Here is a 25,273-nt window from a genome sequence, read left to right on the forward strand (position 1 = left end):
TCCTGGCATCCAGTGGGTAGAGGTCGGGTGTGCTGCTCGCCATCCCACACAGCACAGGGTGTCCCACAACCAGGAATGATGGGATCCCAGTCAACAGTGCCCCTGCTGGGAGCCCCTGGAAGAGAGGAGGGTCTAAGGCGGCCTGGGTGCCCGGGTGAGTAGGGCGGCATCAGCCTGGTTAGAATGTCAGCCCCGGCCACACTGACAGCAGACACTGCCTTGCGGTCCCGTGTCCCTTCGCTCATGCTCCCCCCGTAGGCAGGCCTCCCCAGCTCTGGGAGCAGTGGCCTCCCTGGGCCTCACAGGGACACCCCCAAGTGGTGCCACGAGTCAGGCTTGTGTGGAGCAAGGGTAGGAGGCTTCTAGATACCCAAGCAGAAAGGGGAGCCCCTCAGCCTGCCCGTGGACAGCCACTGTCCCTCATAATCCCCACCGAGGGAAAACAACTTTGGCTTTGCAAGAACACTCACTATTCAACCATCAACAAGAAAGTTGTAAAAACGTCGTCCACAAATCCATCACCGATATCGCTGCTGGCACTCGGTGCGGCTCACTCGGATATCTGAGGGCCTGGGCAGGTGGGGGACCTGGAGATACAGCGTGAACGTGAGCTGCTCTTCCAGGTTGAAATACTAATTCAAGGGAAACCGTGGTTGCTGAAATGAGGTGAGTGCTTCACTCCCGAGTTTGGAGGACTCTCCTAGAGTTACTCTTAGAGACCACAGAGCCATGAAGGGATGGTGTCCCTGCTGGAGCAGTGCCGGCCGGCTTGCTTTCCATGCGCCCTGCCTGCGTGCCACGGGCAGACCTGCTCACCCCTTCCCGCAGGTGCCCTGCGGGTCCCCTGTGCCCTGGATGCCAGTGTGCCAGCTCACACCCATGCTCAGCCCCTCAGGGTTGGCAGCGGCCATAGTCTCAGTGGCTGGATTTGAGGTTGGCTTTTACATTTTTAAAGAACTTCATTTGGGGGGGTTCTAGGTTTAAAGGTGTTTTCTAGGGGCCTTTCTGCTCCCGGAAACTTGGCTGGAAAGGTTCTCGGGCTCCACTTTCTTTGCCCAAACCCTTCAGGCCTCAAGCACTGCTGGAGATTGGGGTCAGCCTGGCGTTGGGTCCTTGTACAGGAGGTGCTCTTTCTGAAAGTGACCTTAGTCCTCGGGAGGTGGGTCTCAGTGGGTCAAGCCTGCAGGCTTTTCTGGACCACGGCAGGAACCTGGAGTGCACTGGCCCCCTTGAGCCCCGGGAACCTTCCTCTCCTCTGGGACCAGGTGCCCTGACTCTGGGCCTCTCCACCACCTCTGCGTCTTCCCAGTCCCTTCCCCATCCCGCAGCACACCGCAGGTCCTTCTGAACAAAGGCCAGGCTGCTCTAGACCTCCAGTGGCAGAGCCAAGGTCCCCATGGGCCTGAGGCCCTGCACAGGCACGTGGCCTCGGGGCCTCCTCACCCACTATTAGACTCCTGGGCCCTCCTCCACCAGTGTCCTGACCTCTCTCAACAGCGTCCCTCTGATCACTGTCTGAGAGCACAGGTCATCATGTCATCTGCACCACCTTCCCGCCTCCTACTAGACTGCAGCCCCAGGGCAGGCGGCTTCCTCATCCCACACCCCCAGCATCTAATCAGTGTGCCCTGAGGTCACAGCTGGACAGTTCCTTGTGACAGCTTTGTTTTGCCCTGAAATGACCTCCAGCCCTTCCTGTACAACCTGCCTCTGCCCCTTCTGTCCTGGCGGCCCTGGTCCGTCTGGCTCCAGTGGCGGTGTCCTCTCGTGGTGGAGCTCCTTCCTCATCGTGGGCTCAGGCTCTGACTCCCAACTCCCACTTCTCAGGACTGTCCTCTGCTAGGTGGCCCGGCCCCTCGCTCCCCTGCCTCGTTTCCCCACACTGGGATTGTAGGTGTGTTTGGGCCTTCACAGCCATTCCTGTTCTGACCAGTCTGTCTGCTCTGCTACTAAATGGATAAATTCGTCTTTTTTGCAGCGGATCTGAGCTGTGCCAAGCTGGCAGTGCTGGGTGACAGGCATGGCACTGTGTGCAGCCCACCTGTTAGTCTGGTGGGGGGGGGCTGGGCTCTGCGCTGTCCCGAGACTTCACGAAGTATCGCTCTGCTCTGTGAGCGGTGCATCTTACCTCTCGTGGGGAGATCTGGAATTCGGGTGGCTTCCCTCAGACACCCACCCCAACATGAAAGTCAGCCTTGCTGACCTCCCTGGATGAAGGAAAACGGGCTCTCCCCAGCTGGGATAGGGTGCCCTCCTGTTCCAGGATGCTGTGTGGGCCGGAGGGGGTGTGCAGAAGCCCGGCTTCACCAGGCAGGAAGTGTTGGGCTCTCCCGTGCCTGACAGCTGCCTGGGCAGTTTTTGGTAGTCCTGACTTTGGGGTCAATCTGATAGATGCTGGTAGAAGCCTTAGGCTGCAGCCTCGCTTTCCTAGAGAGGAGGCCACAAAGTGAGGGCGGGCCTATGGGAAGGGAAGGGAGCATGCCACCCCCTTCAAATACCATCCCCCAGCTCCTGTACTTAAGCGGCTTCCCCCATCAGTCACAACCGTGGGCCCAGCCCTCTGCACCCCTCACTGCCCTCCCAGCTACGATCCCGACAGAGCGCCCCGCTGCTACTGTAGCATGTGGCCCTCTGCCCTCCTCAGACCCGTCTGGCTTTCATCCAGCACACGTTCTGGGGTTCTGGGTCCCTACCCACCTCATTTCCCAACCTGTCTGCCCCTGGGCGCCCTGGACCACGTGGCACCCGGCACTCAGGGGGACCTCCTGAGCTCCGCTCCCCGAATGCCCCACTCCAATCCCTCAAGGTGGACACCATTCGGTCCTCCAGCCACAGACCTGCCCAGCAGAGTAAACGGGGCGGCAGCTCTGGGTTCTGCTTAACCAGCTCCCTGGAGCCCCCGACACCCCGTCCCCTCGCTCCCCAGCAGTGCTGTTTACCCCGTGTCCACACTGTGGCCGGGACTCCGCTCCCTCTGCCTCCAGCTGTCCCCTCACCCGGGCACCCGAGCCGGCTTGGCTCCACGTGGACCCGCGGCGACGAGCCCCCTCCCACGGAAACCCAGACGGGAAGGGGCAGGAAAGAGAAACAGGGGCCCCTCCACAGGCCCGGTCCAGCCTCCCAGGCCTCTGGCCACCGCAGCCCCTCTCCCTACCCACCGGGCTTGGGTTGCCGGGCCCCAGTCCCCGGCGGCCCTTCCAGGGGCGTCCCCGGGCACAGACGCGCCACCCTGCAGCCCGTCCTCAGGCCAAGCCAGGGAGGCCGCTCGGCGCACCGCGCACCGGCCGGCAGAGGCGGAGGGCGGCCGGGGTGGGGATGCCAGGAGGACCCAGCCCAGGGAACACCCCGGGGCGGGGGCCCCCTGGGAGCCCACGGCGGGGCGGGCGGACCCCGCGGGAAGGGGCGCGGGGAGCTCCGCAGGGGAGAGGAGGGACCGACCTCGGGCTCCGGCGGCGGCGGTAACGGCGGCGCCGAGGCCCCTCCCCTGCCCGCGCCGCCCCTCCTCTTCCTCTCCCGCCCGCCCGCGGCCTCGGTCCCTGCGCGGCCTCCGCGGCGGCGGCGGCGGCAGCGGCCCCTTTAAACCGCCCGCCCGCCGCGCCCCCGCCCGCCGCCCGCGCCTCCATTTTCCAGGCCGCCCGCCGCCCGCGCTGCCCGCGGCCCCGCCGCCGCCGGACATGGCCGCCAACATGTACAGGGTCGGAGGTAAGGCCGCCGCCGCCCGCCCGGGCCCGCGCCCCGCGCCCGCCCCCGCACCCCGCCCGGCCCGCCGCCCCCGCCCGCGCCCGCCCCGCCCCCGCCCGGCCCGCGGCCTCCCCTCCCCCACCGCCGCCGCGCAGCACCCGCCCCTCCCCCACCGCGGGCGGCGCGCACCCCGCACCCCTCCCCCAGCCCTGGGCGCCTGCCCGCCGCCCCGTCACCCGGTGCGCCCCCGTCACCCCCGCCGCCCCGCCCGCCCCCGCCGCCTCGACCCCAACCGCGCCGGTGGCGGTGGCGGAGCTGGGCCTGGGCAGCGGCGCTCTGCCCACCTGTTGGGGCGCCTGCGTGGCCTGAGGGCCTGGGAGGAGCCGGAGGCCGGAGGCGGAGGCCGGAGCATCCTTTGGGGCCTGGTGGCGAACGCGGGCCCGGGCCTGGGGCCGCCACCTGGCCGAGCCCCTCCCCCAGCGGCAGCACGTGGCCGTGCGAGGTGCTGGCTGCCCTCCGGGGAGCGGGCGTCTTGGGGCCCCACCCCGGCCCGCAGGGGCAGCGGCCCCTCGCGACGGGGAGCCCCAGGCCTGGGCCGCATTCCTCCCCGGAGCCCCTGGAGCGCACAGCATCCCCCTGTGCCTGGGCTTCCTAGCAGGGTCCCTCCGGGGTTCTCAGCCACAGGCTCCCACGGCACCCCGAAACTTTCCCCGTTCCCGGATGCCCTAGCCCAGCAGGGAGCCTGGGGGAGAGGCCTGCAGCTCCTGCCCTCTGCGGCCCTGAGGGGGGTGTGCTGAGCTGGCCGGGCACCGGGAGCTTCCTCCTGCTTGGGCCCCAGGACCCCTGCTTTGGGCCTTTGCCCCACTTCGTGTGGAGTGGGCTCTGGGATGCCGTGCCGCTGAGTTTCCGTGGGGTTCTGAACCGGTCTTCATGCGCTCCTCCAGGGCGAGGTGGGGTACCCTTGCTGCCCCCCATGCCGTCGGTGCCCTCCGCTGGTGGAGTGTGTCAGGTGGAGAATAGCACCAGCCCTACTCTCCAAGTCCCCTCTGCCCCTCACTAGCCAGCTGGCCCCTGGGTGTCTGGGACAGGCATCTCCGTCCATCCCAGCCCTGTGACCAGGCTCCCGTCTGTGCGGTGGTGAATGTGGCACCTGCCAACTGTGCCCCCCCAGAGGTGGCACTGGAATGGGGACCTGCACCCCACTTAGCAGCAGGCCCCTGGTGGACACATCGGGGAGCAGGCGGGAGCCCCATCCCAGCTGACTGATGACCCTGCTGCTGGGCCCCCCAGGGCCTGACTCCCCGCCTTCTGTCCTGGCAGCACTTAGCCTCTTAGTCTCTGCCCCCCCCCCCCCAGCTGCTGCACCTGAGGGCTCCTCCTGTCCTGCACTCATTGCTCCTGGTGCTGTCCCCCCTACACCCTGGGACCTCTGTGCAGCACAGTGCCCCTCCAGCCTGGCCTGAGGCCCCATGGCTCCTGACCTGTGACAAGGCTCTGCAGCCCACTTGCCGCCCCCTGGGGCCACCAGCCAGAAGCCCCTCTCAGGTGGTCTCACCCTTCCACCCTCAGTCTGGCCCTGAGTGTTGCGTAAATGGAGGGGTGACTGGCAGAACACAGGTGCTGGCTCCTGGGGGAGCTGCTGAGGCCCGAGGGAGCGGCAGCGGGAGGTGGGGGCCCGATGCTGCTGCAGTGCCTCAGTCACCCCTGCCTTGTGGGGTGGAGGTTCAGCTGGGGCCCCACTCAGGCCACGGGCCCCCAGTCGCCAGCTCAGGTTGTCCCCTTGGTGTGTGGCCTGCGGCCCTTGGTCTCTAGGTCACCTGTTTGAGAACATTTGGCAGGGGCCTGACCACCCCCCACCTCTTCCTGTGCCTCAGTTTCCCCGTGGTGTGGACAAAGATCTCTGTCCTATGTCAGCTCCTTCAGGGGAGGCCTGACCAGACCCACGTCTGCATGTCTTCTCCAGAGGTGTCCTGGAGTCCCCGCCCTCCATCTTGAGTGGCGCCCCTGGTGTGGCTCCAGGCGCCACCTAGAACTCCTGGTCATCCCTGTGGGAGAAACTGCGTTTAGCCCCGGTTGCTTGATGAGACCCGAGGCGGCGTTCCCCGGGTGCTGGCAGGGCTGGCGGTCCTGGTTGGTGGGGTGTTGGCAGGTTGGCATCCTGTTTGAGTATAGTTTGCTCGGGGAGGGTATCTGGAAAATGGGTCCCTCTGTCCTTGCGTGGATTATCCCTGGGGAAGCACTGCAGGGACCCCTCCATCGTCTCCACTCGGGACCCTAAGAAGAGAGCTCTTTCCGAAGGTGCTGGATAACACAAGAAAAGTACTGGACACCAGCCGGGATGCGTTTCAGATGGCAGTTTCTTAGCACAAGTACATCCTGAGTGTTGTACGGACAGGCTTGTGCTAGGAAGTTCCTAGCAGAAGTCAGTTACCCAGGACAACGTCTGGGCAGCGAAGGTATGGGTCAGCCTGGGAGGGGACAGGGTCTGGCCCTGGACAGCGGCTGCAAGTGTGGTGGGTGGCAGGGTCAGGGTCCATGACCCCTGCTCCTCTGGGCCTGTCCTCCCAAGGGCCTGGGCAGCGTCTGAGCCAGCGTGGCTGCACACTGGATGCCAGGGTGCTGGCCATCTCGGCTGCCCCACGCTTGTGTTGCTGATGGCCATTTCCCACCCGTGTTTTCCTTATTCTTCCGTTCAGTGAAATTGACACCCATTTTGGGGGAGTAATTTACTCTCTTAAATACATACTGTAGCCTGGCCGGTGTGGCTCAGGTAAGACGTTTGTGTATGGGAATCCCCAGCTTACAAATGGCCTGCAGGGCCGAGCTCCGGGACCCCCAGCAGAGCCGCCCCCAGGCCCTCCTGTAGCTTTGATGGAGAAGAGGGGGCCCATTCAACTCACGGTTAAGAAAAGCTGTTATCAGGAGTGTGGAGTAAGCCCTGTGGGCAGAGCCCTCAGGGGTCCAGGCACCCCTGCACTGTGGTGCCTTCCTCAGCATGGACATGGGTGCTGGACACGCCGGGGGTGGAGGTGGGGGATGCGGGGCTCCTAGCAGCCTCCAGCTGAGGCAGGGTGCACCCAGTCTGATTTGGACTCCCTGGGAGGGACTGCCTTAGGTCCTCTGCCCAGGCCCCTGCATGGTACCCCCGGTGCCTTCTCTAGAGTCAGATTTATTTTTCTTAATGTATTTTTATTGATTTGAGAGAGAAACATTGATTGACTGCCTTCTGCATGTGCCCTACTGGGGATCAAGCTCAAAACCCAGGCATGTGCCCTGACTGGGAATCAAACCTTGACCTTTTGGTGCACAAGACCACGCTCAACTAGCTGAGCCATGCTGGCCAGGACCAGAGTCAGATTCTAAAACACCCTGTTCTGCCCAGGGCTCCTCTTCCCCTGCACTCACATCTGCTGCCCACCCATCTGTCTTCAGGGCGCGGGTGGGCCCAGGCCTGATGGGAGAGGCACAGCCGAGCTGGGCCCAGACAAGACGGGTGTCTTCACAGTGGCTGGGGGAGGGGCACTCTGGCTGGGTGCAGCTGCCCATGTCGGGGTGTGGTCCTTGGGGATGGCCTGGTAGGTGCCTGCTGGCTGGGCCGCTTAGATGCCCACAGAACCAGAACACCACTTGCTGTCCCCCCGTTCACTGGGGACATAGGTTCCTTGGGCCAGCAGACCCTCATTCATCCTCATTGGACTGGCCCGTGTCCATCCCTTGCTGTGTGGTCTCCCCTACCTTAGGAGATGATCCTTCTAAGGTGCTCGGCTCCCCTGCTTACCTCTGCTTAGCGAGGCTCGAGGCTCAGAGGGTCAAATCCTAGCGCCTTAGAGCCTGTAATCCAGCCCCACTGCTCCCAGCCACCACCGATGGGTCTGGGCGTCTGCATCCGTCCTGTTGGAGAACGGTGCACAGATGCCCCTTTGGAAGCCGGCTCAGTCATTGAGTGCAGTGCGCTCTAGCTAGCTTCCTCCCGTGTCCCTGTGGTCTGTCCCTTCTCTTGGTGGATGGAGTCCATGCGTCAATGTGCCACCAGTTACTCAGCAGTGGAAGGACATTTGGGTGTCCTCGTTCACTTAGGCTGGTGTACCAGAGCCATGGACTCGCGGCTCGTGAACAAAGGGAATGTATGTCACGTTCTGGAGGCTGGACATTTAAGGCCAAGGCTGTGGCAGACTTGTGTCCAGTGAGGACCTGTGACCCTGCTCGTGGGCACCACCCTCCTGACCTGAGTCCCCAGGAGGCTCACAGCAGGGCTGTTCGCAGCTTTGGGTGAACGAGAAAAGCCGCTGTAAACACCTGTTCTGAGTTCTTGTGTGGACATGTGAGCTTGCTTGGGGCTGTTTGGTTGAGGAACTGACAGGTTACCTTCTAGAGTGGCTGCCCTGCCTCGAGGTCCTGGGGCAGGGCTGGCACTTCCAGCCCCACCGCGTCCTCGGCACCGGGTCTGGTCAGTTTCCGTCGGTGCGCTGTCAGCCAGGCGTGCGGGCATCGCCCAGTGTTCTGTTCTTTTTTTAAATCCTCACCTGAGGATATATATATATTTTTTCATTGTCCTGAGAGAGAAAGGGATCGAGAAACATCGATATGTTGCCTCCTGTCCACTCCTCCACTAGGAATTAAGTCCGAAACCTAGGTATATGCCCTGACCAGGAGTCACACCTGCAGCCTTTGGGTGGACGGAATGACACTCCGGCTGAGCCACCCAGCCAGGGCTCATGTGTTTTTATTTGCCACCCTTGTGTCCTTGGTCAAGTGTCTGCATAAACCTCTCTCCTGTTTTTAAAATTGGGTGCTTTTTTTTTTTCTTTTTTCAGTTCACAGTGTTATCTTGTGTTAGTTTCAGGTGAACAGCACAGTGATCAGAGATCGTTTAGTTACAGAGTAATCCCCCGATGTTTCCAATGTTTCCAATACCCACCCTGCTTATGCAGAGTTATTGCTATGTTATTGACTTTATCCGGTGGTGAACTTGACATCCTCTGACTACTCTGTAACTACCGCTTTGTACTCCTTAACCCCTTCACCTTTGTCACCCCGTCCCCCAACCCCCTTCTCCCTGGCAGCCATCAGTCTGTTCTCTGTGTCTGTGAGTCTTTCTATTTTGGCTGTGTGTTTATTTTGTTCTTTAGATTGAATGGATGAGTAAAATCACATGGTGTTTGTCTTTCTCCGGATGGCTTACTTCACTTAGCATAATACTCTGGGTCATTCCATGTTGTTGAAAATGATAAGGTTTTGTTCTTTTTTATGGCTAAGTAGTATTTCATTATATAAACATACCACATCTTTTTTTATCCCCTTGTCTACTCATGGGCACTTGGGCCGTTTCCAGATCTTGGCTATTGTAAATAACATTGCCGCGAACACAGGGGTGCTTATAGTCTTTTGAATTCGTGTTAGTGTTTCTTTGGGTGAATTCCCAGAAGTGGAATTGCTGGGTCATGGAGCAGCTCTGTTTTGAATTTTCTGAGGCATCTTAGTTTTCTTTGGTGACTGCACCTGTCTGCGTCCCCACCCGCAGTGCACGAGGCTCCCTTTCTTCACATCCTCGCCAGCCCGTGTTTGTGGCAGTTGTTTTCTTACTGTCGATTTGTGAGAGTTGCTTTTATATTCTAGAGTTAGCCCTTTCTCAGATGTATGTTTTGCAAACTGATTTTAGAGAGAAGAAAGGAGAGGGAGAGAGAAATAGAAACATCGATGAGAGAGAACATCGATTGGCTGCCTCCTGCACGCCCCGCACTGGGGATTTGGCCGACAACCTGGGCACGTGCCCTGACTGGGAATCGAACTGGCGACCTCTTGGTGCATGGGTCGACGCTCAACCACTGAGCTACACCGGCCGGGCTGCTACGGAGTCTTTAGACAGTTGTCATGCTGTGACCACCTATGTGACTTTTGAGCTCAGAGTGGTTCTTACGTTTATCTTTATTTTTTTCTTTATTGATATTAGAGAGAGAGAGGACAGGAGAGGGAGGGAGAGATGGAAACATCAATGAGTGAGAACATCAACTGGCCGCCTCCTGCATGCCTCCCACTGGGGATCAGGCCCACAACCTGGGCATGTGCCCTGACTGGGAATCGAACCGGTGACCTCCTGGTGCATGGGTCGACGCTCAACCACTGAGACACACTGGCCGGGCGGTTTTTACATTTTTAAATGGTGGAGAGCCCTGGCTGGTTTGGCTCAGCGGTTAGATCATCGGCCTGTGGTCCGGAGAGACCCGGGTTCGGTTCCCGCTAAGGGCATGTACCTCGGTTGCAGTTTGTCCCCGGCCCTGGTTGGGTCGTGTAGGTGGCAGCCACTTGATGTGTCCCTTTCACATCGATGTTTCTCTCTCTCTCTTCCTCCCACTCTATCTCAACAAAATGTTGAAAAATGTCCTCGGGTGAGGATTAAAAAAAAAAAAAAAAATTAAATGGTGGAGAAAAACATCAAGAGATGGAAGCTTTACACGCGAAAATCACCTGAAATTCTAATCTCAAGGCCTAGCCCTGCGGGTGGGGGTGGGTCACTGTCATGGTTGCGGCCGGTCAGCAGGTCGGCCCTGCGCTTCCCTGTTGCCCAGAAAAGCCGAGGCTGGACTTGGATGCCTTGTCTTGACGGCGCAGCGTGTGGCAGAGTGTCTGTCCGACATGAGTGAGAAGGTAACAGTCAGATAGGAAATTTAGACTGGGCCTCATCACAACTGGCCTTCGTCACAAAAATGGACAACAGTGTGACTTCAGTCAAAGTGTCTTAGTCCTTCCCTCCCTGGCCGACAGCACGGGTCATGTTTGACCCCAGCCCCAGGGAAGCTTGCCGAGGGAGGACCAGTGCCCTGGCTGGGAACGCTGCGATGGGGAGCAGGTCCCTCGACCTCAGTGAGGTGGCCTTCCTGCCCGGTCCTGCCTGGTGTCTGCCCCGGGCACAGCCCTGAGCGTGAAGTTCCTGACGTCTGGGCCTGTGAACTGCTGGCATGGACCAAGTGCCCGAGAGAATTTCCTGGACACGGACGCTGATTTAGTGCCAACTGAAGTGGAACCTGCTAAGATGTGGTGGTAACTGCCGGGGAAGCTGACCTGCTGCTGAGGCCTCGGTAGTGGCCCGTGACCTCGGGGTGCATCTGCGAAGAGGACCAGCGTGCCCCCAGTGTGGTGGCCTCGCCGGGCATCATGCCTGAGTGGCACAGAGAGGTGGGAGGCAGGGGCACTTTGTCTGAGCTGGACGTCCACCTCCTGGCTTCGGACCCTGCAGCTGGGCCTTTGGGCCTCGGGACGGACACCTGCAGCCTCCAGGGGTCTGGCCTTCATGCCAGGACTGAACTCCATCACCGGCTGTCCTGGTCTCCAGATCACAGGCGGGTGATCACGGGCCTTCTTTGTAATAAATCCCTGTGTGTGTTCATGTCTTGTCCACAAACGTGGGTGTCACCCAGACCCGTCATGCTCCTGCTCGTCCTGTCTCTGGGAAGTCTGCCTGTTGCAGGCAGCGGCGAATGTGTCTGCAGGGCAGAGAGGGCGCGCTCACAGCACCGGTCAAGTGCGGGGTGCGGGAGCCGCCGTCTCGTGTGGATGGTGAACCTGTTGCGACTTAGTGAACGTGTGTCAACCGTAGCTTAGCAACCATCAGCTCTGGGGCTTTTTACCAGAAGCGGAAGCTGATGTGGATACTTAACCTGAGTTCTTAAACTGGGAAGGGAAGTGGCAGGTGTGGGGGGAGACCAGCTCTCGAGTGCCGTCCTGAGGGCTGCTGTGCGCTCGGTGGTGGGCCTGTGTGGGTCACCCGGAAATCACGCACCGTAGCCCTGAGCCCACGGCTCCCCAGTGGGAGTCCTTCTGGTGACAGCTAATATTTGAGTCACAGATGGCTACACACATCTTCCTTATGACCAAACGTCAAAACGAGGGGAGATTCCGGTTCTCACCTTGGTTTCAGTCCTGCCTGACATGCAAAGGAAGCTTCTTGTTTCTAAATCCACTTAGGCCCAGCCGGTGTGGCTCAGTGATTGAGCGTAGACCCATGCACCAAGAGGTCGCTGGTTCGATTCCCAGTCAGGGCACATGTCCAGGTTGTGGGCCAAATCCCCGGTTGGGGGCATGCGGGAGGTGGCCAAGCAATGTTCTCCCTCATCGATGTTTCTATCTCTCCCTCTCCCTTCCCTGTTTTCTAAAATCAATAAAGAAAAAAAATTTTAAAAATAAATAAATTTGCCTAGCCACTGAGGAGCTGCACCTCCCTGTCACGTGACTGTGTGATCTGTAGCACACTTACAGGTGGGTTCAGGCCACGAGACCACCCCCAGGTTTGGTAATTCTCTGGAAGGACCCGTGCAAATCATGGTCACATGTGTCACCATAACCTGACGGAGCCAGGGAGGCCAGGTGCACGTGCGTGCCGTGGGACGCAGGAAGTGCTGCACTGACTTTGTGTCCAGGTGTTTCTCTGAGGCTGGTCACGCAGCGTGGCTGACCACCTGTGTGTCTGGCCTTCATCACTCCGTGCGGCTTCAGGTCCCAGCACAGATCACATTGTTAGCACCGGCTTGGGGCCATGGCCCCAGGTGAGCAGTCTTACCAGGCAGGACACCTCCAGAGCAGATCAAGGGCCAGGCTTTCTGGACTGTGCAGGTGCAGGTGACAGGGCTGCTGCTGTGTCCCCTTCTCTGACATGTGCTGCAAGGAAATGTCGAGAAAATTGTATTCTTGTAGCCTCTCGTCTGAATAAACATTCTGTTTGCCACTCAAAAAAGAGAATATTGACTATTAGAGGGAGGAGGGGAGAGAAACATTGATGTGAGAGCACATCGACCAGCTGCCTCCTGCATGCGGCCCCAGCCGTAATCGAACTGGGGAACCTCTCAGTGCCCGGGGGGATGCCCAGCCAACCAAGCCGCACCAGGCCGGGCAGAACTCTAGGTCTTAAACAGTCTGTAGCTTGTTCGTGAAATTGACACGAGAGTGGTTTGTGTTCTTGGAGCAAATAGGTGGTACTTTGCAGACACAGTTTGTCTCCTGTTTGCTCGCTGAACACTCGTCAGTTGTAACCGCTGTTCAGTAGATGCGGAGCTTGTGGGTGGGAGCACGTCAGCAGAGCTGAGGGAGCCTGCCTGCGCGGCCATGTCCTCCTCCCGACTTGGGGAGCACCTGCGTCTCCCACTGAGCATGATGCTCGCATAGGTGTTTCACAGGTGCCTCATTGGGTTCAGGTTCCCTGTGACCCCAGTGAGCTTAAGAGTTTTCATTAGGATGTGGTTGGGTGTCATCAGGTCTCTGACTCTATTAAGATGCTTTATTTGTTCTGTTGATGTGGTTCTCAGTGTTGGGTCAGCCTGTGTTCCCAGAGGAACCCCGGAGTTACTGTCCTTACATGTTGCCAGCTTTGCTCTGCGGGCGTTTTGAGAAGTTGGGCCCCGGGGTTCAGGACCGTGCTGGGTGGGCCTGTGAGCTGTCCTCTGGCTGTGGTTTTGGCTGGAGGCAGCCCTGGTCCAGCTGGAATCGGTGTAAGTCTCCCTTCAGTGGTGGGGAGAATTCACTGGGGAGGCCGTCTGGGCGGGAGGGTTTTCTCTTTGGGTGGTGGTTGGATGGTTTGGGTCCAGGTGCAGGGTTGCCTGTTCCTCCTGTGTGAGTTTGGTCGTTCTTGTCTTTGAAGCGATTGGTCCTTTTCATCGAAGTTGTCGGATTTGTTGGCATGAAGCTGTTTCTTATGCCCTCAGCACCTGCGTGCATCTCTATTGGTCCTGACTTTGGTCACTGTGGCTTCTCCCGCCCAGCCTGGCTGCTGTCGCCTGTCTGCATCTGTGCCACTTCCTGCTTCCTCATGTCCCAACCTCTCGCTCCATCCCGTTTCCTGGGGCCTGGTTCCCGCAGCTGCCCTGGCTGCTCTGGGGCGTGCCCTCAGGAGCCCCTTCCACAGCCACGGGGCAGCTGCCCCCCCCCCCCCCCCCCGTGGCCCTGGCTTTCCGCACACAGCCGTCGTGTGTGTGGCTGCCGGGTGGCGGGCCCGCTGGTCTGTGCTCCCACTTGTGGGGAACGTGCCCTTATTTCGAGTTTGGGGCACATGTGAAGAATCATTTTAGATTTTACTTGACTCTCTCTAGTTTCTCAGATTGAAAATGTCAGTGATTGGTTTCAAACCTTTCATAAAAACCACTTTATTGAGGTAAAACCTACACGAGATTAGACTCAACCATTTTGTGTTCAGTGAATTCTGGTTCTTTCACAAGCTCACAGCATCTCTGCGATCGAGCTCAGAATGTGGCTGTCACCCAAGACGAGCCCCCGCAGACTTGTGAGCACGGACCTGGGAGCGCGGGAGGGCACCCTGTCTGATCCGGCTGTGTCCTCAGGGCAGCACTGCTGAGCCTGGGAGCACGGTCACAGTGTGTGCCCCGTCAGCTGCACACCTGCAGATGTGTCCTCGCAGGTGTGTGCCTGCAGGAGCAGGTCAGCAGCTGGGGCTCCTTCACAGCATCAGGCAGCCCAGCAGGGACCTCCCATTTAGACAGGGCTGGGCTGGGTTTCCAGCATTTTCAGACCTTATCGCAGTTTGCCGCGTTGGTGCCCAGTGTTGGCACTCGGGCAGTATCTGGGCTTTAACCAGGTTCCAGCTCAGGTGAGGCTCTTACTCAGCTGCACAGCTGTCCGGGCTGGGACTGCGGGCCTTCCCCAGGGATGGTGAGGAGCTGGGGCACCTCATGGTGTCCTGAGCTTCCCAGGGTGAGCCCTGGCATCCCGCGGAGGGGCCTGTGAGAAGCTGAGAGCCGGTGTGGTTGGTCTGTGCGGGAAGTTTGCACATCTGATGGTCGGGGACTGGCCGGCGGCACCCTCCTGATCTCTCAGACGCCTCTGCCCGGGAAGGTGGAGGGTGCTGGGGGTACTGCATGGAGGGGCCAGGGGTCTGGTGGCCCCGGCATGCTGACGTGGTTCTGGTTCCATCATCTCCCCACTGGGGGGGGGGGACCTTCACCGCCTCCCTTCACTCCTGTTCCAGATCTGAGGGTGCACGGGGTTAGGGCTCCCCTGGGTCCCTGGGGTGGCAGGAGGTTATGACCATGGCAGAGTCATGTTATAAGGTGACACTCTCTGTGTCTGTTTGCAGACTATGTCTACTTCGAGAACTCCTCCAGCAACCCGTACCTGATCCGGAGAATTGAGGAGCTCAACAAGGTAGTTTGTGTGTGTGCATGCGTGCGTGTGTGTGTGTGCGTGTGCGCGTGCGTGCAAGAATGAGTGTGTGTGCGTGTGCCTGTGCGCGAGTGTGTGCGTGCGAGAATGAGTGTGCGTGTGAGAATGAGTGTGTGTGCATGTGTGCGTACGTGTGTGCGTGTGCAAGAATGAGTGTGTGTGTGCGGGCCTTAGCCTTGTGGGGCTGGATGTCCACCTTTCTGTGGCTCTGCTCTAGGGCCACTGCACAGATGAGACAGAACACACCCCCAGCCTCAGTGCTGTGTTTGCAGGAGACCTTGGGGCGGGGGCGGTGTGGATTGGCCACTGTCTGCTCAGATGTTTTGGTGGCTTTGTCCCCGGGGACATTTGCCCAGACATGGGTTTCTGGTGGCCCCACTTGAGGGATGTGTTCTGTGGGAGCTGAATAGAACAGGGGTGTTGAAGGTCTGGGCTGAAAGATTCCCAGGACCAACAACAGGGCCGTGGAAGCCACGCCCTGCACCTGGGCCTCAGGGCCTCCGGCCACCACTGTCCCCCTGCCTTTCTTCACGATCACTTGGGTGCAGTAGGGTGGGCTCTCGGGTTCCCACCCTGCTCCTTTCGCTTCGACCAGCTGCTGTCTGCCCAGAGGCCCTCGCCACCCCACACGGGTGGTCCCCGAAGGCCCTTCCCCACCTCCTGCTGGCTCCCTGGTTGGAGGCGTTCTGGGCAGCGCCGGGAGGTGCTCCCCTCCCCCCTCCACTGGACATGACCACGTGGTGCCGGGTCAGCTCAGCCCTTGGCTCTGCAGCTCCTTCCTTCGGGCCTCCCTCGATCCTGCAGAGGGGCTGCCCGGCCTTCCCCGCAGCGCACCTCCCAGAGCGCCTGCTGTCGCTCTGCCTGCGTGAGGCCCTTCCTCAAGAGGAGGCTTCCCTGGACCCCAGGCTTTGTGGCGGTGTGGCTTGGGAGTCTCGAGACCAAGCAGGACGAGGTGGCCAGGTTGAGGTGCTGGCCTGACTCCCCGAGAGGTCAGGCTTGGCCGCTGCTGAACCCTGACCCATGGCTGTGTTCGAGAGGGCCTCTTGCTGCTCCTGCCGCCACCACAGGAGCAAGGACGTGAGGGAGCCGGTGCCTGTGCCTGAAGCCGCGCCGCCGCGGGGTGGGCTGAGGAGGGCAACCGGCAGCTCCCACAGGGCCTGGGACCGGGTCTGGAGACCCACAGCGTCTGGGCATCGATGGGCATCCGGGTGCCACTGTGCTCCTGGACCCAGTACCCGGCTCACCGCCTGCGTGCGCCTCAGGGCCAGTGGGAGGGGGACGGCGGGGGAGGGAGTGCACACACCTGCACGGCCCGATGCACTCAGGGACATGGAGCAACAGGCACTGTGGCAGTGGAGCAGGCGGGAGGCCACGGGGGAGTCACCCTGGCAGGTGGGGCTGTGGCATCCGCCGTGACATTCGTTGTACAGATAGAGTAGACAGCACCGACCCGCCACGGGGGTGTCGGCTAATGCCCATGTCTGAATGGCCACTGATGACTTTCTGTGGGCGTGCCTGCTGCCTCTCGACCCGTCCGGTCCACAAAGAGCCAGGGAGCCGGGCCAGGCAGGGTTCCAGAGGCAGGAGGGCTAGTAGTGCGATCGAGCATGGCTCTCCCCTCTCGGGCGCCCCGCCCCCTCACGGGCGCCCCCCACCCCAGATAGCAGGACAGCAGGGCCAGGGCTGCGCCATGGGAGAGGAGAGTGGAGGTGGTGCCCCCAGTGCCATGGACACAGACGCTTCCACCAGGGTTGGGGTGTTGGGAAGGGTGCTGACCTGCAGGGACGGGTGGGCACGACTGTAGCCCCCGTGGGTCGAGAACACAGAGGAGATTATTGGAAGTGGGGCCACGGGCCCAGTCCCGGCCGGAGAATGGACTCGGCCCACGTGGGCGCAGCGCAGGCAAGCACGGTTCAGGTAGGGGCTGGAAACGGGGTAGTTTGTGGCTCCCGAGGGGCCCTCAGCCCTGGACCCCAGGATAGCCTCTGGCGGGCAGAAGGGCGGTGAGTGCCCATCTGCAGAGCCCAGGACACCCAGAGGCAAGACGAGCTCAAGGAAAGTTTTCTTAAATTTTTATTTTTATTTTAATCTTAACGAGAGGATTCTTGTGTGGGCCTTAGAGATAGGAAGGGAAAGAGAAACGCTGATTGGTTGTCTGCCTGACATGCCTCCATCCAAGATCGAACCTGCAACCTGGGTATGTGCCCTGACCAGGAATCGAACCGCCACACTTTGGCGCAGGGGACGATGCTTCAGCCAACTGAGCCACACTGTCCGGGGCTCAGGGAGAGATCAAGGCAGACCAAGAGGAGGAGCTGGTGCCGAAGCAGAAGAAACAAAGCAGACACACCTCTCACGTTCTTGGAGGAACAGGCAGAGGTGCCCGGAGACCTGGGGGCGAGAGCACCCAGGAGGTTAGCAGGAATTTTCAGCGTTAGTAGGAGGAAAGCTGGGAGGACTCGGCTTCCCAGAAACTGGGACAAAACGCAGAAAGAGACCAGGCACCAGGTAGTGGGAATTGTGGAAAAGGGGACAAGGCGTTGGGAGGCAGGGTCTAAGACATGTGCCTCCTGTGTTTGTCCCCCCAAAACCACATCCAGAGAGACGCAGGTGCCCAGTCAGGGACAGCTAGGGGCTCCCTCAGGTTCTGGTGTCAGCACATCGGAAACGGGTCTGAGGACACATGGAACCTCACGGCACATGGGGGCCGGAGCGGGGTCCCGAAACTGAGCGGGTGCACTGGCTGAAAACAGGTCTGATGCCCCGGCTGGTTTGGCTCAGCGGTTAGAGCGTGGCCTGAACAAGTCTGACGAGCCAGGGGCACATCGGGGTCTGGGGCCTGGGAACAGGAGCATCGGGGTCTTGGTCCTTTGCTGTAAGTTGGAGATCACTGTAACATGAGGTTTCTGAGAAAACGGGGGCCTGTCCTGCTGCAGTGGGGTCTCCTTTCGCGAGGCTTGTCCTCAGGCACTGGCAACTCAGCTGCTTGTCCTGCCCGCTTGGCTCTGAGGGGGGACGGCCAGCAGTGTCCCCTCCCCAGGACTCTGGGCTTTTGTGAAATTTTTTTTTTCTTTTTTAAAAATATTTATTGTTGAATGTATTACAGATATTCCTCATTTTTTCCCCATTGACCCCCTTCTCCCCCCTCCCGCCTCCCTCCCGCCATTTCCCACACTGTTGTCTGTGTCCATTGGTTATGCATATAAGTTCTTTGGTTTATTTCTTCCCAACCCCCAACCCCCTTCCCATTGAGGTTTGTCAGTCTAGCAACCAATTTGTACTTCTTCATCCCTTCACCTTTTTCACCCATTCCCCCAACCCCCTCCCATCTGGCAGCCAACAAAATGTTCTCTGTATCTATGAGAATGTTTCTGTTCTGCCTGTTCATTTTGTTTGTAGATTCAATTGTTGATAGATATGTATTCATTGCCATTTTGTTTGTTCATATATTTTGTCTTTTTCTTCAACATTTCATATAATAATGGTTTGGTGGTGATGAACTCCTTTAACTTTTTCTTGTCTGGGAAACTCTTTATATGGCCATTGATTCTAAATGACAGCTCTGCAGGATAGAGTAATCTTGGTTGTAGGTTCTTGCTTTTCATCACTCTGAATATTTCTTGCCACTCCCTTCTGGCCTGCAAAGTTTCTTTTCAGAAATCAGCTGACAGTCTTATGGAAACTCCCATTAGGTAACTAACTGCTTTTCTCTTGCTGCTTTTAAGATTCTCTCTTTGTCTTGAACCTTTTGCATTTTGATGATGATGTGTCCTGGTGTGGGCCTCTTGGGGTTCACCTTGTTTGGGACTCTGTGCTTCCTGGACTTGTATGTCTGTTTCCTTCACCAAGCTAGGGACGTTTTCTGCCGTTATTGTTTCAAATAGGTTTTTGATTTCTTGTTCTCTCTCTTCTCCTTCTGGCACCCCCAAGATGCGAATGTTGGCACGCTTGAAGTTGTCCCAGAGGCTCTTTACACTATCCTCATTTTTTTGGATTCTTTTTTCTTTTTGCTGTTCTGATTGGGTGTTTTTTGCTTCCTTATATTTCGAATCGATGGTTTGCTTCTTGGATTTATGTACTCTACTATTGAATCTGTGTAAATTATTCTTTATTTCAGTTAATGCCTCCTTCAATTCTGACTGTGCATCCATAATTTCTGGCTGGTCCTTTATTATGCTCTTGAGGCCTTACTCATTTCACTGAGGTTCTCACTGAGTTCATTGAGCATCCTTATAAGCAGTATTTTGAACTCAGCATCTGTTAGGTTGCTTACCTCCATTTCGCTTAGTTCCTTTCTTGGGGTTTTGTTCTGTTCTTTCATTTGGGACCCGTTTCTTTGTCTCCTCATTTTGGCTGCCTCCCTGTGTTTGTTTCTGTGTACTGTATTATTTAACGAGCGGTATGGGGCCCGCTGAGACCAGATGCTGCTCGTTTGAAAGAATTTAGGAAAAACCTGAAGCAGGATCCAAGACAGGCCAATCCTATGGTTAAGCAACTGGCAACAACTTGGGTGGGCCTGAAAGTTGGGTGGGGCGGGGCCTCAGGGAATCACCAGGGCGGGGCTACAGTGTGAGCCAGGTTGCTGGAGTCTCAGATGTGGCTGCTGTCTGCCGCCCCAGGGAAGGGCTCACCAAAGGAACAAAGGCCTCTGACAGCACGTTTGTCCCGGAGAAAGCCCCCTCTCCAGCCCTTGCTCCAGCAGTGCCAAACAGCTCAGTTCTTCCCTGTATGTCTCTGGTGCCCCTCGAGCTGCCTCCCCTCCAAGCTTAGAGGGAGAGAGTCTGATAAGTCCGTGCGCGGGCCCTTTAAGGAGCTGCCTGGGGCTCCTGCTGCTTCAGCCTCCCTGAGCCTCAGTTCCCGCTGGTTTTACAGCCAGAAGTGATGGGGATTCTCTTCCTGGCACTGGAACCCTGAGCGGGGCACCTGGTGTGGGACAGGGGCCCCTCAGTCCTCAGGAAGGACCTTCCCAGCTGAGGTGTCCTCCTGATTTTTATCCGCCACACGTGGGTGTGGGGCCAGCCCGTCGCGCCGCGGCCTCCGCAGCAGCTGTCGCCGCAGCCACGGCCCTCGCCCCTCCTACCAGTCTGGATGTGGCTGCTGCTTTAATTCCGTGGTTGTAGGACTCCCATTCAGCTTGATTTCGGGCGGTTTTGAATGATGGTTGTTCCGTAGTTTAGTTGTAACGTTGATGTGGTTGTGGGAGGACGCGAGACCACGTTTACCTACGCCACCATCTTGACCGGAAGTTGTCCTTTTGTGAATTTTCAAAGAAATTGTTGAGTTTTCTCCTTAGGTCTTTGGACATGTATCACATTTACATTGTAGCTGTGGAAAATTAAACCTTTACTAGAAAAACTGCTGTTTGGGAAGGAAAGGGGGACCAGGGCGTGAGAACCGAGAGATCAGGTGGGTCGGGGGACAGGCCCTGGAGGACAGGGAGGGGTGCGGCGTGCGCAGGGCCCGGCTGGCGCCGCGCTGCCAGGAGAGGCCCAGAAAGGAGCAGCGGCGGAGGCTCCCAAGAAGCCGTGTGTCACGGACCCTGCTACCTGGAGCCGGCAAGAAAGATGTCATGGGATCAGAAGCCAAATTGTAGGAAACCTGTTAGGTTTCGAAGATGGGGTGTGGGAATCTCAGAAAAGTACAGCAAAGGACAAAAGTCAAAAGAGATGGGGTGGCTGACCCCAAGGGGGCCTGGGGACCCCATTCAGCTGCTGCCCTGCATCCTGTGCAGCTGTGGAAAGGCCTTCGGGACCTGGCCCGTGGAGCTCGGCAGACGGTCCTCAGTTACCCCCGGTCCCCAGGATCCTCTGGGACCTGGCTCGGGGAGCTCTCAGCCCTGCTCTGGCCCCAGTGCTCGCAGACGGTCCTCAGTTAACCCCGCTCCCCAGGATCCTCCGGGACCTGGCTCGGGGAGCTCTCAGCCCTGCTCTGGTCCCAGTGCTCGCAGACGGTCCTCAGTTACCCCCGCTCCCCAGGATCCTCCGGGACCTGGCTCGGGGAGCTCTCAGCCCTGCTCTGGCCCCAGTGCTTGCAGACGGTCCTCAGTTACCCCCGCTCCCCAGGATCCTCCGGGACCTGGCTCGGGGAGCTCTCAGCCCTGCTCTGGCCCCAGTGCTCGCAGACGGTCCTCAGTTACCCCCGCTCCCCAGGATCCTACGGGACCTGGCCCGTGGAGCTCGGCAGCCCTGCTCTGGCCCCAGTGCTCGCAGACGGTCCTCAGTTACCCCCGCTCCCCAGGATCCTCCGGGACCTGGCCCGTGGAGCTCGGCAGCCCTGCTCTGGCCCCAGTGCTCGCAGACGGTCCTCAGTTACCCCCGTTCCCCAGGATCCTCAGGACCTGGCTCAGGGAGGGCCCACGCAGATTGAGGCGGCAGATCGGAGATACAAGGCTGAGGCTGCGGGGACCTGGCAGAGCACAGAGGAAACTGGAGGGCAGGTTCCAGAGCCCGGAGCCTCCAGGGTCCCGCCCCAGCTGGGCACAGCTGGCTGTCAGAGCAGAGGATGGGTGGGGACACACAGGTGCTCAGGCCAGGGTGCACTTGGGGGTGGCAGGTACGTGAGGGGCACCGTGGAGCGTGTCATCCTACACCCCGCAGGTGCTGCCAGGTGAGCAGCGTGTGGGCACACCTGCCTTGGCATGAGCACCCGTGCCTGGAAATGGCTAAAATGGCCCAAAGTGTTGATCACGGCAGATTAAACTTAACACTCGCGGCTGAGGTGGGTGCTGTCCTGGGTGGTGTCGCAGCGTGGGTGGTCGGAGAGCCCCTTGCCGTTCTGAGTGCCGTGTGTACCTGGAGAGATCTCTTATCGGGGCTCATGGGCTTTGGTGACTGGTTGCTTGCGTGCTGACTGCTGGGCCACGTCTGTTTCGGGAGCCGTGGAGTTTGTGCCCGGGCCCAGCTCAGGGACGAGGCGGTCCTGGCGGTGGGAAGACTTCTTCTGGGCCAGCGGGTTGATTGGAGTCAAACACGGTCTTTAAAGATAAGTTTGTTTGACGTTACGAGTGCCAGCACGGGAACTTCCACAGAGGTTACGATTGTGATAGGATGGCTGTGTTATTATGAAAAATGTAAGTTCCTGTTGGTTGGGGAAAGATATGTTCTCCCTGTGAGGTCATTTACCCAGCAACCTACCCGCGGCCGTCGGCCCTGTCCCCGTGTTCATCAGACTTCAGCAGCAGCTGGCCCCAGTGCGGGGTGGGCGCTCTGGGCCCACCTGGGCTGCCTCTCAGGTCCCCGGCACACTGCCCAGCACGCGGGTTCGGTGCTGGGGTGACCAGCCCACTGGGAGCTGCCAAGGCGGTGGCTCCCCCACTGAGGGCAGAGCCGCTGCGGCTGGACTCTTCACGGCCGACCCTGTGGCGGCGAGGTGTCAGCCAGGCCCTGGCCCAAGCATGGCCAGGGAAGGGAAGCCCAGGTGCCCCTGCACAGCCAGGAGGCGGAGGCAGCGGGAGGCCGGGGTGTAGGAGGTGCCGGGGTTCGCGGAAGGGAGGAGACAGATCAGGGACTCCGGGTCCTGTGAACGCCCTGGTCCGAAGCACTGCTGCTCCGGAGCACAGGCCGGCCTGAGTGGCCCTCAGGTGACTCCCTTGCTGTTGCAGACGGCCAACGGGAACGTGGAGGCCAAGGTGGTGTGCTTCTACCGCAGGCGGGACATCTCCAGCACCCTCATCGCCCTGGCCGACAAGCACGCCAGTGAGTCCGCCCTTTCCAGCCCCCTCCCCAGGGCAGGGCTCCCCGCTGGGTCTGCACCTCCCTTGCTGGGCGGGTCCCCGAGAGTGCCCAAAGCACCGTGGCTGGGGTGGGTTCGCACGGTGTCTCTGTGGGTACCCCTCCCTAAAAAGTAGGTCCTGGTGTAGGCTTGTCACCCGGGAGGGGGGGTCAAGTTGCATTACTGCCTGAGGTTTTTTACGTGATATGATTGTTTTGAGACTTCAAATCCAGTTGGGCCATTTCCTGGGTACAGCAGAGTGGGCAGGGCTTGGGCTCAGAAGGAGCCCCCCCCAAGGCGCTGCTGGTCCTGTGGACATTTTGCCATTTGTGCACCCCACCCCACCCCCCGGCCTAAGGAGCACGCCGCAAGGCATGTTGCCCAGTTACCAGCCCCGCCCGGCTCCGTGTAGTTGTCGTCCGCGTCCTCAGGCGACCACGGACTGGCTGGGTCACCTCTGCTTCAGGGGCAGGGCTGCCCTTGTGTCCTCCACATGTCTGGGACCACATGGAGGAGCCGGCGCGGCCCTTGTCCCAACGTCCTGCCCTGCGGAGCCGGGCAATGAAGCAGGGCTTGTGTGGGCTTCGTCTCTGGTGGGGCTGCAACGAGACTGTCCCAGGACCCCCTGGCCGCTCGTCCCTGCGAGGGTGTCCAGCCCCGCTGTAGGACAGGTGCTCCCCGGCCGCCTGCAGCCACCAAGCCTCTGGGGTGTCCCAGACCACTGCTTGGCCCTGTCTCCTCTTGGGGACCCGAATAGCCTCCTTGGGCCACTGCAGACATAGCCCTGTCCCCCTGCCACCCCCCCACACAAACATACGCTCACACCCCCACACGCATGTACATGCACACTTACGTATCCCCATATACACACTCATGTACACACCCCCACACCCTCCTACAGAGCTGTCCTCTTGAGCATAAGACCTTTCCTGGGGGGACCTCTGGCCCAGGTGACAGGCCAGTCCTTCCTGTAACCCCCAGTTGGTGGGGTGAGTGAGCTGGCAGGTGGGGAGCAGAGCCTGCCTGGGCCTTGGGAATGAGTCCTCCAGCCCTAAGTCCAGGGCCAGAGCCCACCAGTCCCCAGGGAAGGGGTCTCTGTGCCACAGTCCACCTGCTGTGGGTCAGCGCCCCGAGTTACTGGGGGCCGGGGCTTAGCAGGGCCCGAGGGAAGGTGGAGAGCGCCGGGAGGGCACGGGGCTGCAGGGAGCCTTTCTCCGTCTCCTGAGGCCGTGAACGTGGCCCTGGGAGACTTGTTCCCTGGGTCCCCTCCTCAGCACTGCTGATAATTCTGGCAGGGTGGGGGTGTTGGAACCCCAGTGGGCTCGCGTCGGGCTGTGTCTGCCACAGGTGCCATCCCTGGGGCCCAGTGGTGCCATCACAGGGCTGGCGTTTGGATGGTGGTGACGTCCCCAGGCTGGGGTGCCTCGGGGTCCCTGGGAGTGAGCAGGGGGGTGAGGAGGCACGAAGGGCACTGTCTGGAGAAGACGGCCTCCCAGGCCCTGCCCTGGCTCTGGGACTCCCTGCAGCCGCCACAGAGGGGCAGCAGAGGGCCACGGCTGGTGGGGACTTGCCGCTGAAGCGGAGGGGCCGGATTCAAGGAAGCCAAACAGTCTCACCCACAGCTCCGCGGGAGGGTGCAGCGGGAAACTCCGCTCTGTAACCCCCTCCAGGGCCCGGGGCAGAAGGCAGGGATTTAGCTGTGTGGCTGGTGGCTCCCCTGGGCGCTGGCCAGCGCTGGGGTGGCCTCGCTTGCGTGCCCTGCCCTGGTGGTGTCCTGCAGGCCCCTGACTGCCTCAGACCTCCACTGTGCCCTCGGGCACCCCACCCCGGGCTGTGTGCTGGGGTGCCCACAGGGGAGGCTTCCCTGGCCCCGCTTCCCGTTGCCGGGGGCAGCGCTAACCCATCGCCGACCTGTCTGTCCTCCAGCCCTGTCTGTCTGCTACAAATCTGGATCTGGGGCCGACAATGGCGAGGAAGGTAAGGGCGCCCTCCTCGGGGCTTGTCCGAGCCACCAGCTGCGGGGCTGTGCCGGGGCTGGGGTGTGGGCCAGCTGACCGTGCCTGGGTCGCACAGGGGAGATGGAGGAGGAGATGGAGAACCCCGAAATGGCCGACCTTCCCGACAAGCTGAAGCACCAGCTGCGGCACCGGGAGCTGTTCCTCTCCCGGCAGCTGGAGTCGCTGCCCGCCACCCACATCAGGTAGCTGGCGCGGAGGGGAGGGCAGGGCTGCCGGGCGGCCCCCCCTGACACCTCCTGTCCCCGCAGAGGCAAGTGCAGCGTCACTCTGCTCAACGAGACCGAGTCGCTCAAGTCCTACCTGGAGCGGGAGGTGAGGGCGCGCGTGCTTCTCCTGCTCACGAGGCCCACCCTCCCCGCCTGTGGCCCCGCCCCTGGGGCAGCTCTGCTCCGCCCCCCAGCCTCCACCCTAAGGGCCAGGGTGGGCAAGGCTGGGCTAGAGGGTTGATGACAGACGCGCTGGCCTGCGCTGGCCCCCGGCCTCCTCGAGCCCCCACTGCTGACGCAGGGCCGCTGGCCAGGTAGCGAGCAGGGTCTCTGCTTATAAAATCAGAAGTGTTAACGCGGACATAGGCTCAGGGGCGAGGGCCCAAGGCTGTCCCCCAGACGAGAACCGGGACGTGTGTGGTAGGGCCACCTGCCCCAGAGCTGCGACACCAGCACGCGTCCTGGGGAGCAGTCACCCTGGCGAGGGACGGCACT

General features: G+C 60.1%; 1 protein-coding gene across 3 annotated transcripts in view; it reads left to right on the forward strand.

Moving 5' to 3' along the window:
• Positions 1–3,650: 3,650 nt before the first annotated feature.
• Positions 3,651–25,273, forward strand: part of MTA1 (metastasis associated 1) — a 33,159-nt gene continuing 11,536 nt past the window's right edge. For 2 of the 3 annotated variants that reach the window (XM_036276887.1, XM_036276904.1), the window contains exons 1-6: positions 3,651–3,702; positions 14,759–14,826; positions 22,445–22,538; positions 24,481–24,531; positions 24,628–24,754; positions 24,821–24,884. In XM_036276887.1, coding sequence (XP_036132780.1) covers positions 3,675–3,702; positions 14,759–14,826; positions 22,445–22,538; positions 24,481–24,531; positions 24,628–24,754; positions 24,821–24,884 — 432 coding nt within the window. In that variant the 5' untranslated portion in view covers positions 3,651–3,674. The remainder of the gene's footprint in view (positions 3,703–14,758; positions 14,827–22,444; positions 22,539–24,480; positions 24,532–24,627; positions 24,755–24,820; positions 24,885–25,273) is intronic. The other variant, XM_036276896.1, reaches the window with a different exon arrangement.

Source organism: Molossus molossus, unplaced genomic scaffold (assembly GCF_014108415.1).
Source record: "Molossus molossus isolate mMolMol1 unplaced genomic scaffold, mMolMol1.p scaffold_m16_p_1, whole genome shotgun sequence".
NCBI classification, from domain to species: Eukaryota; Metazoa; Chordata; class Mammalia; order Chiroptera; family Molossidae; genus Molossus; species Molossus molossus.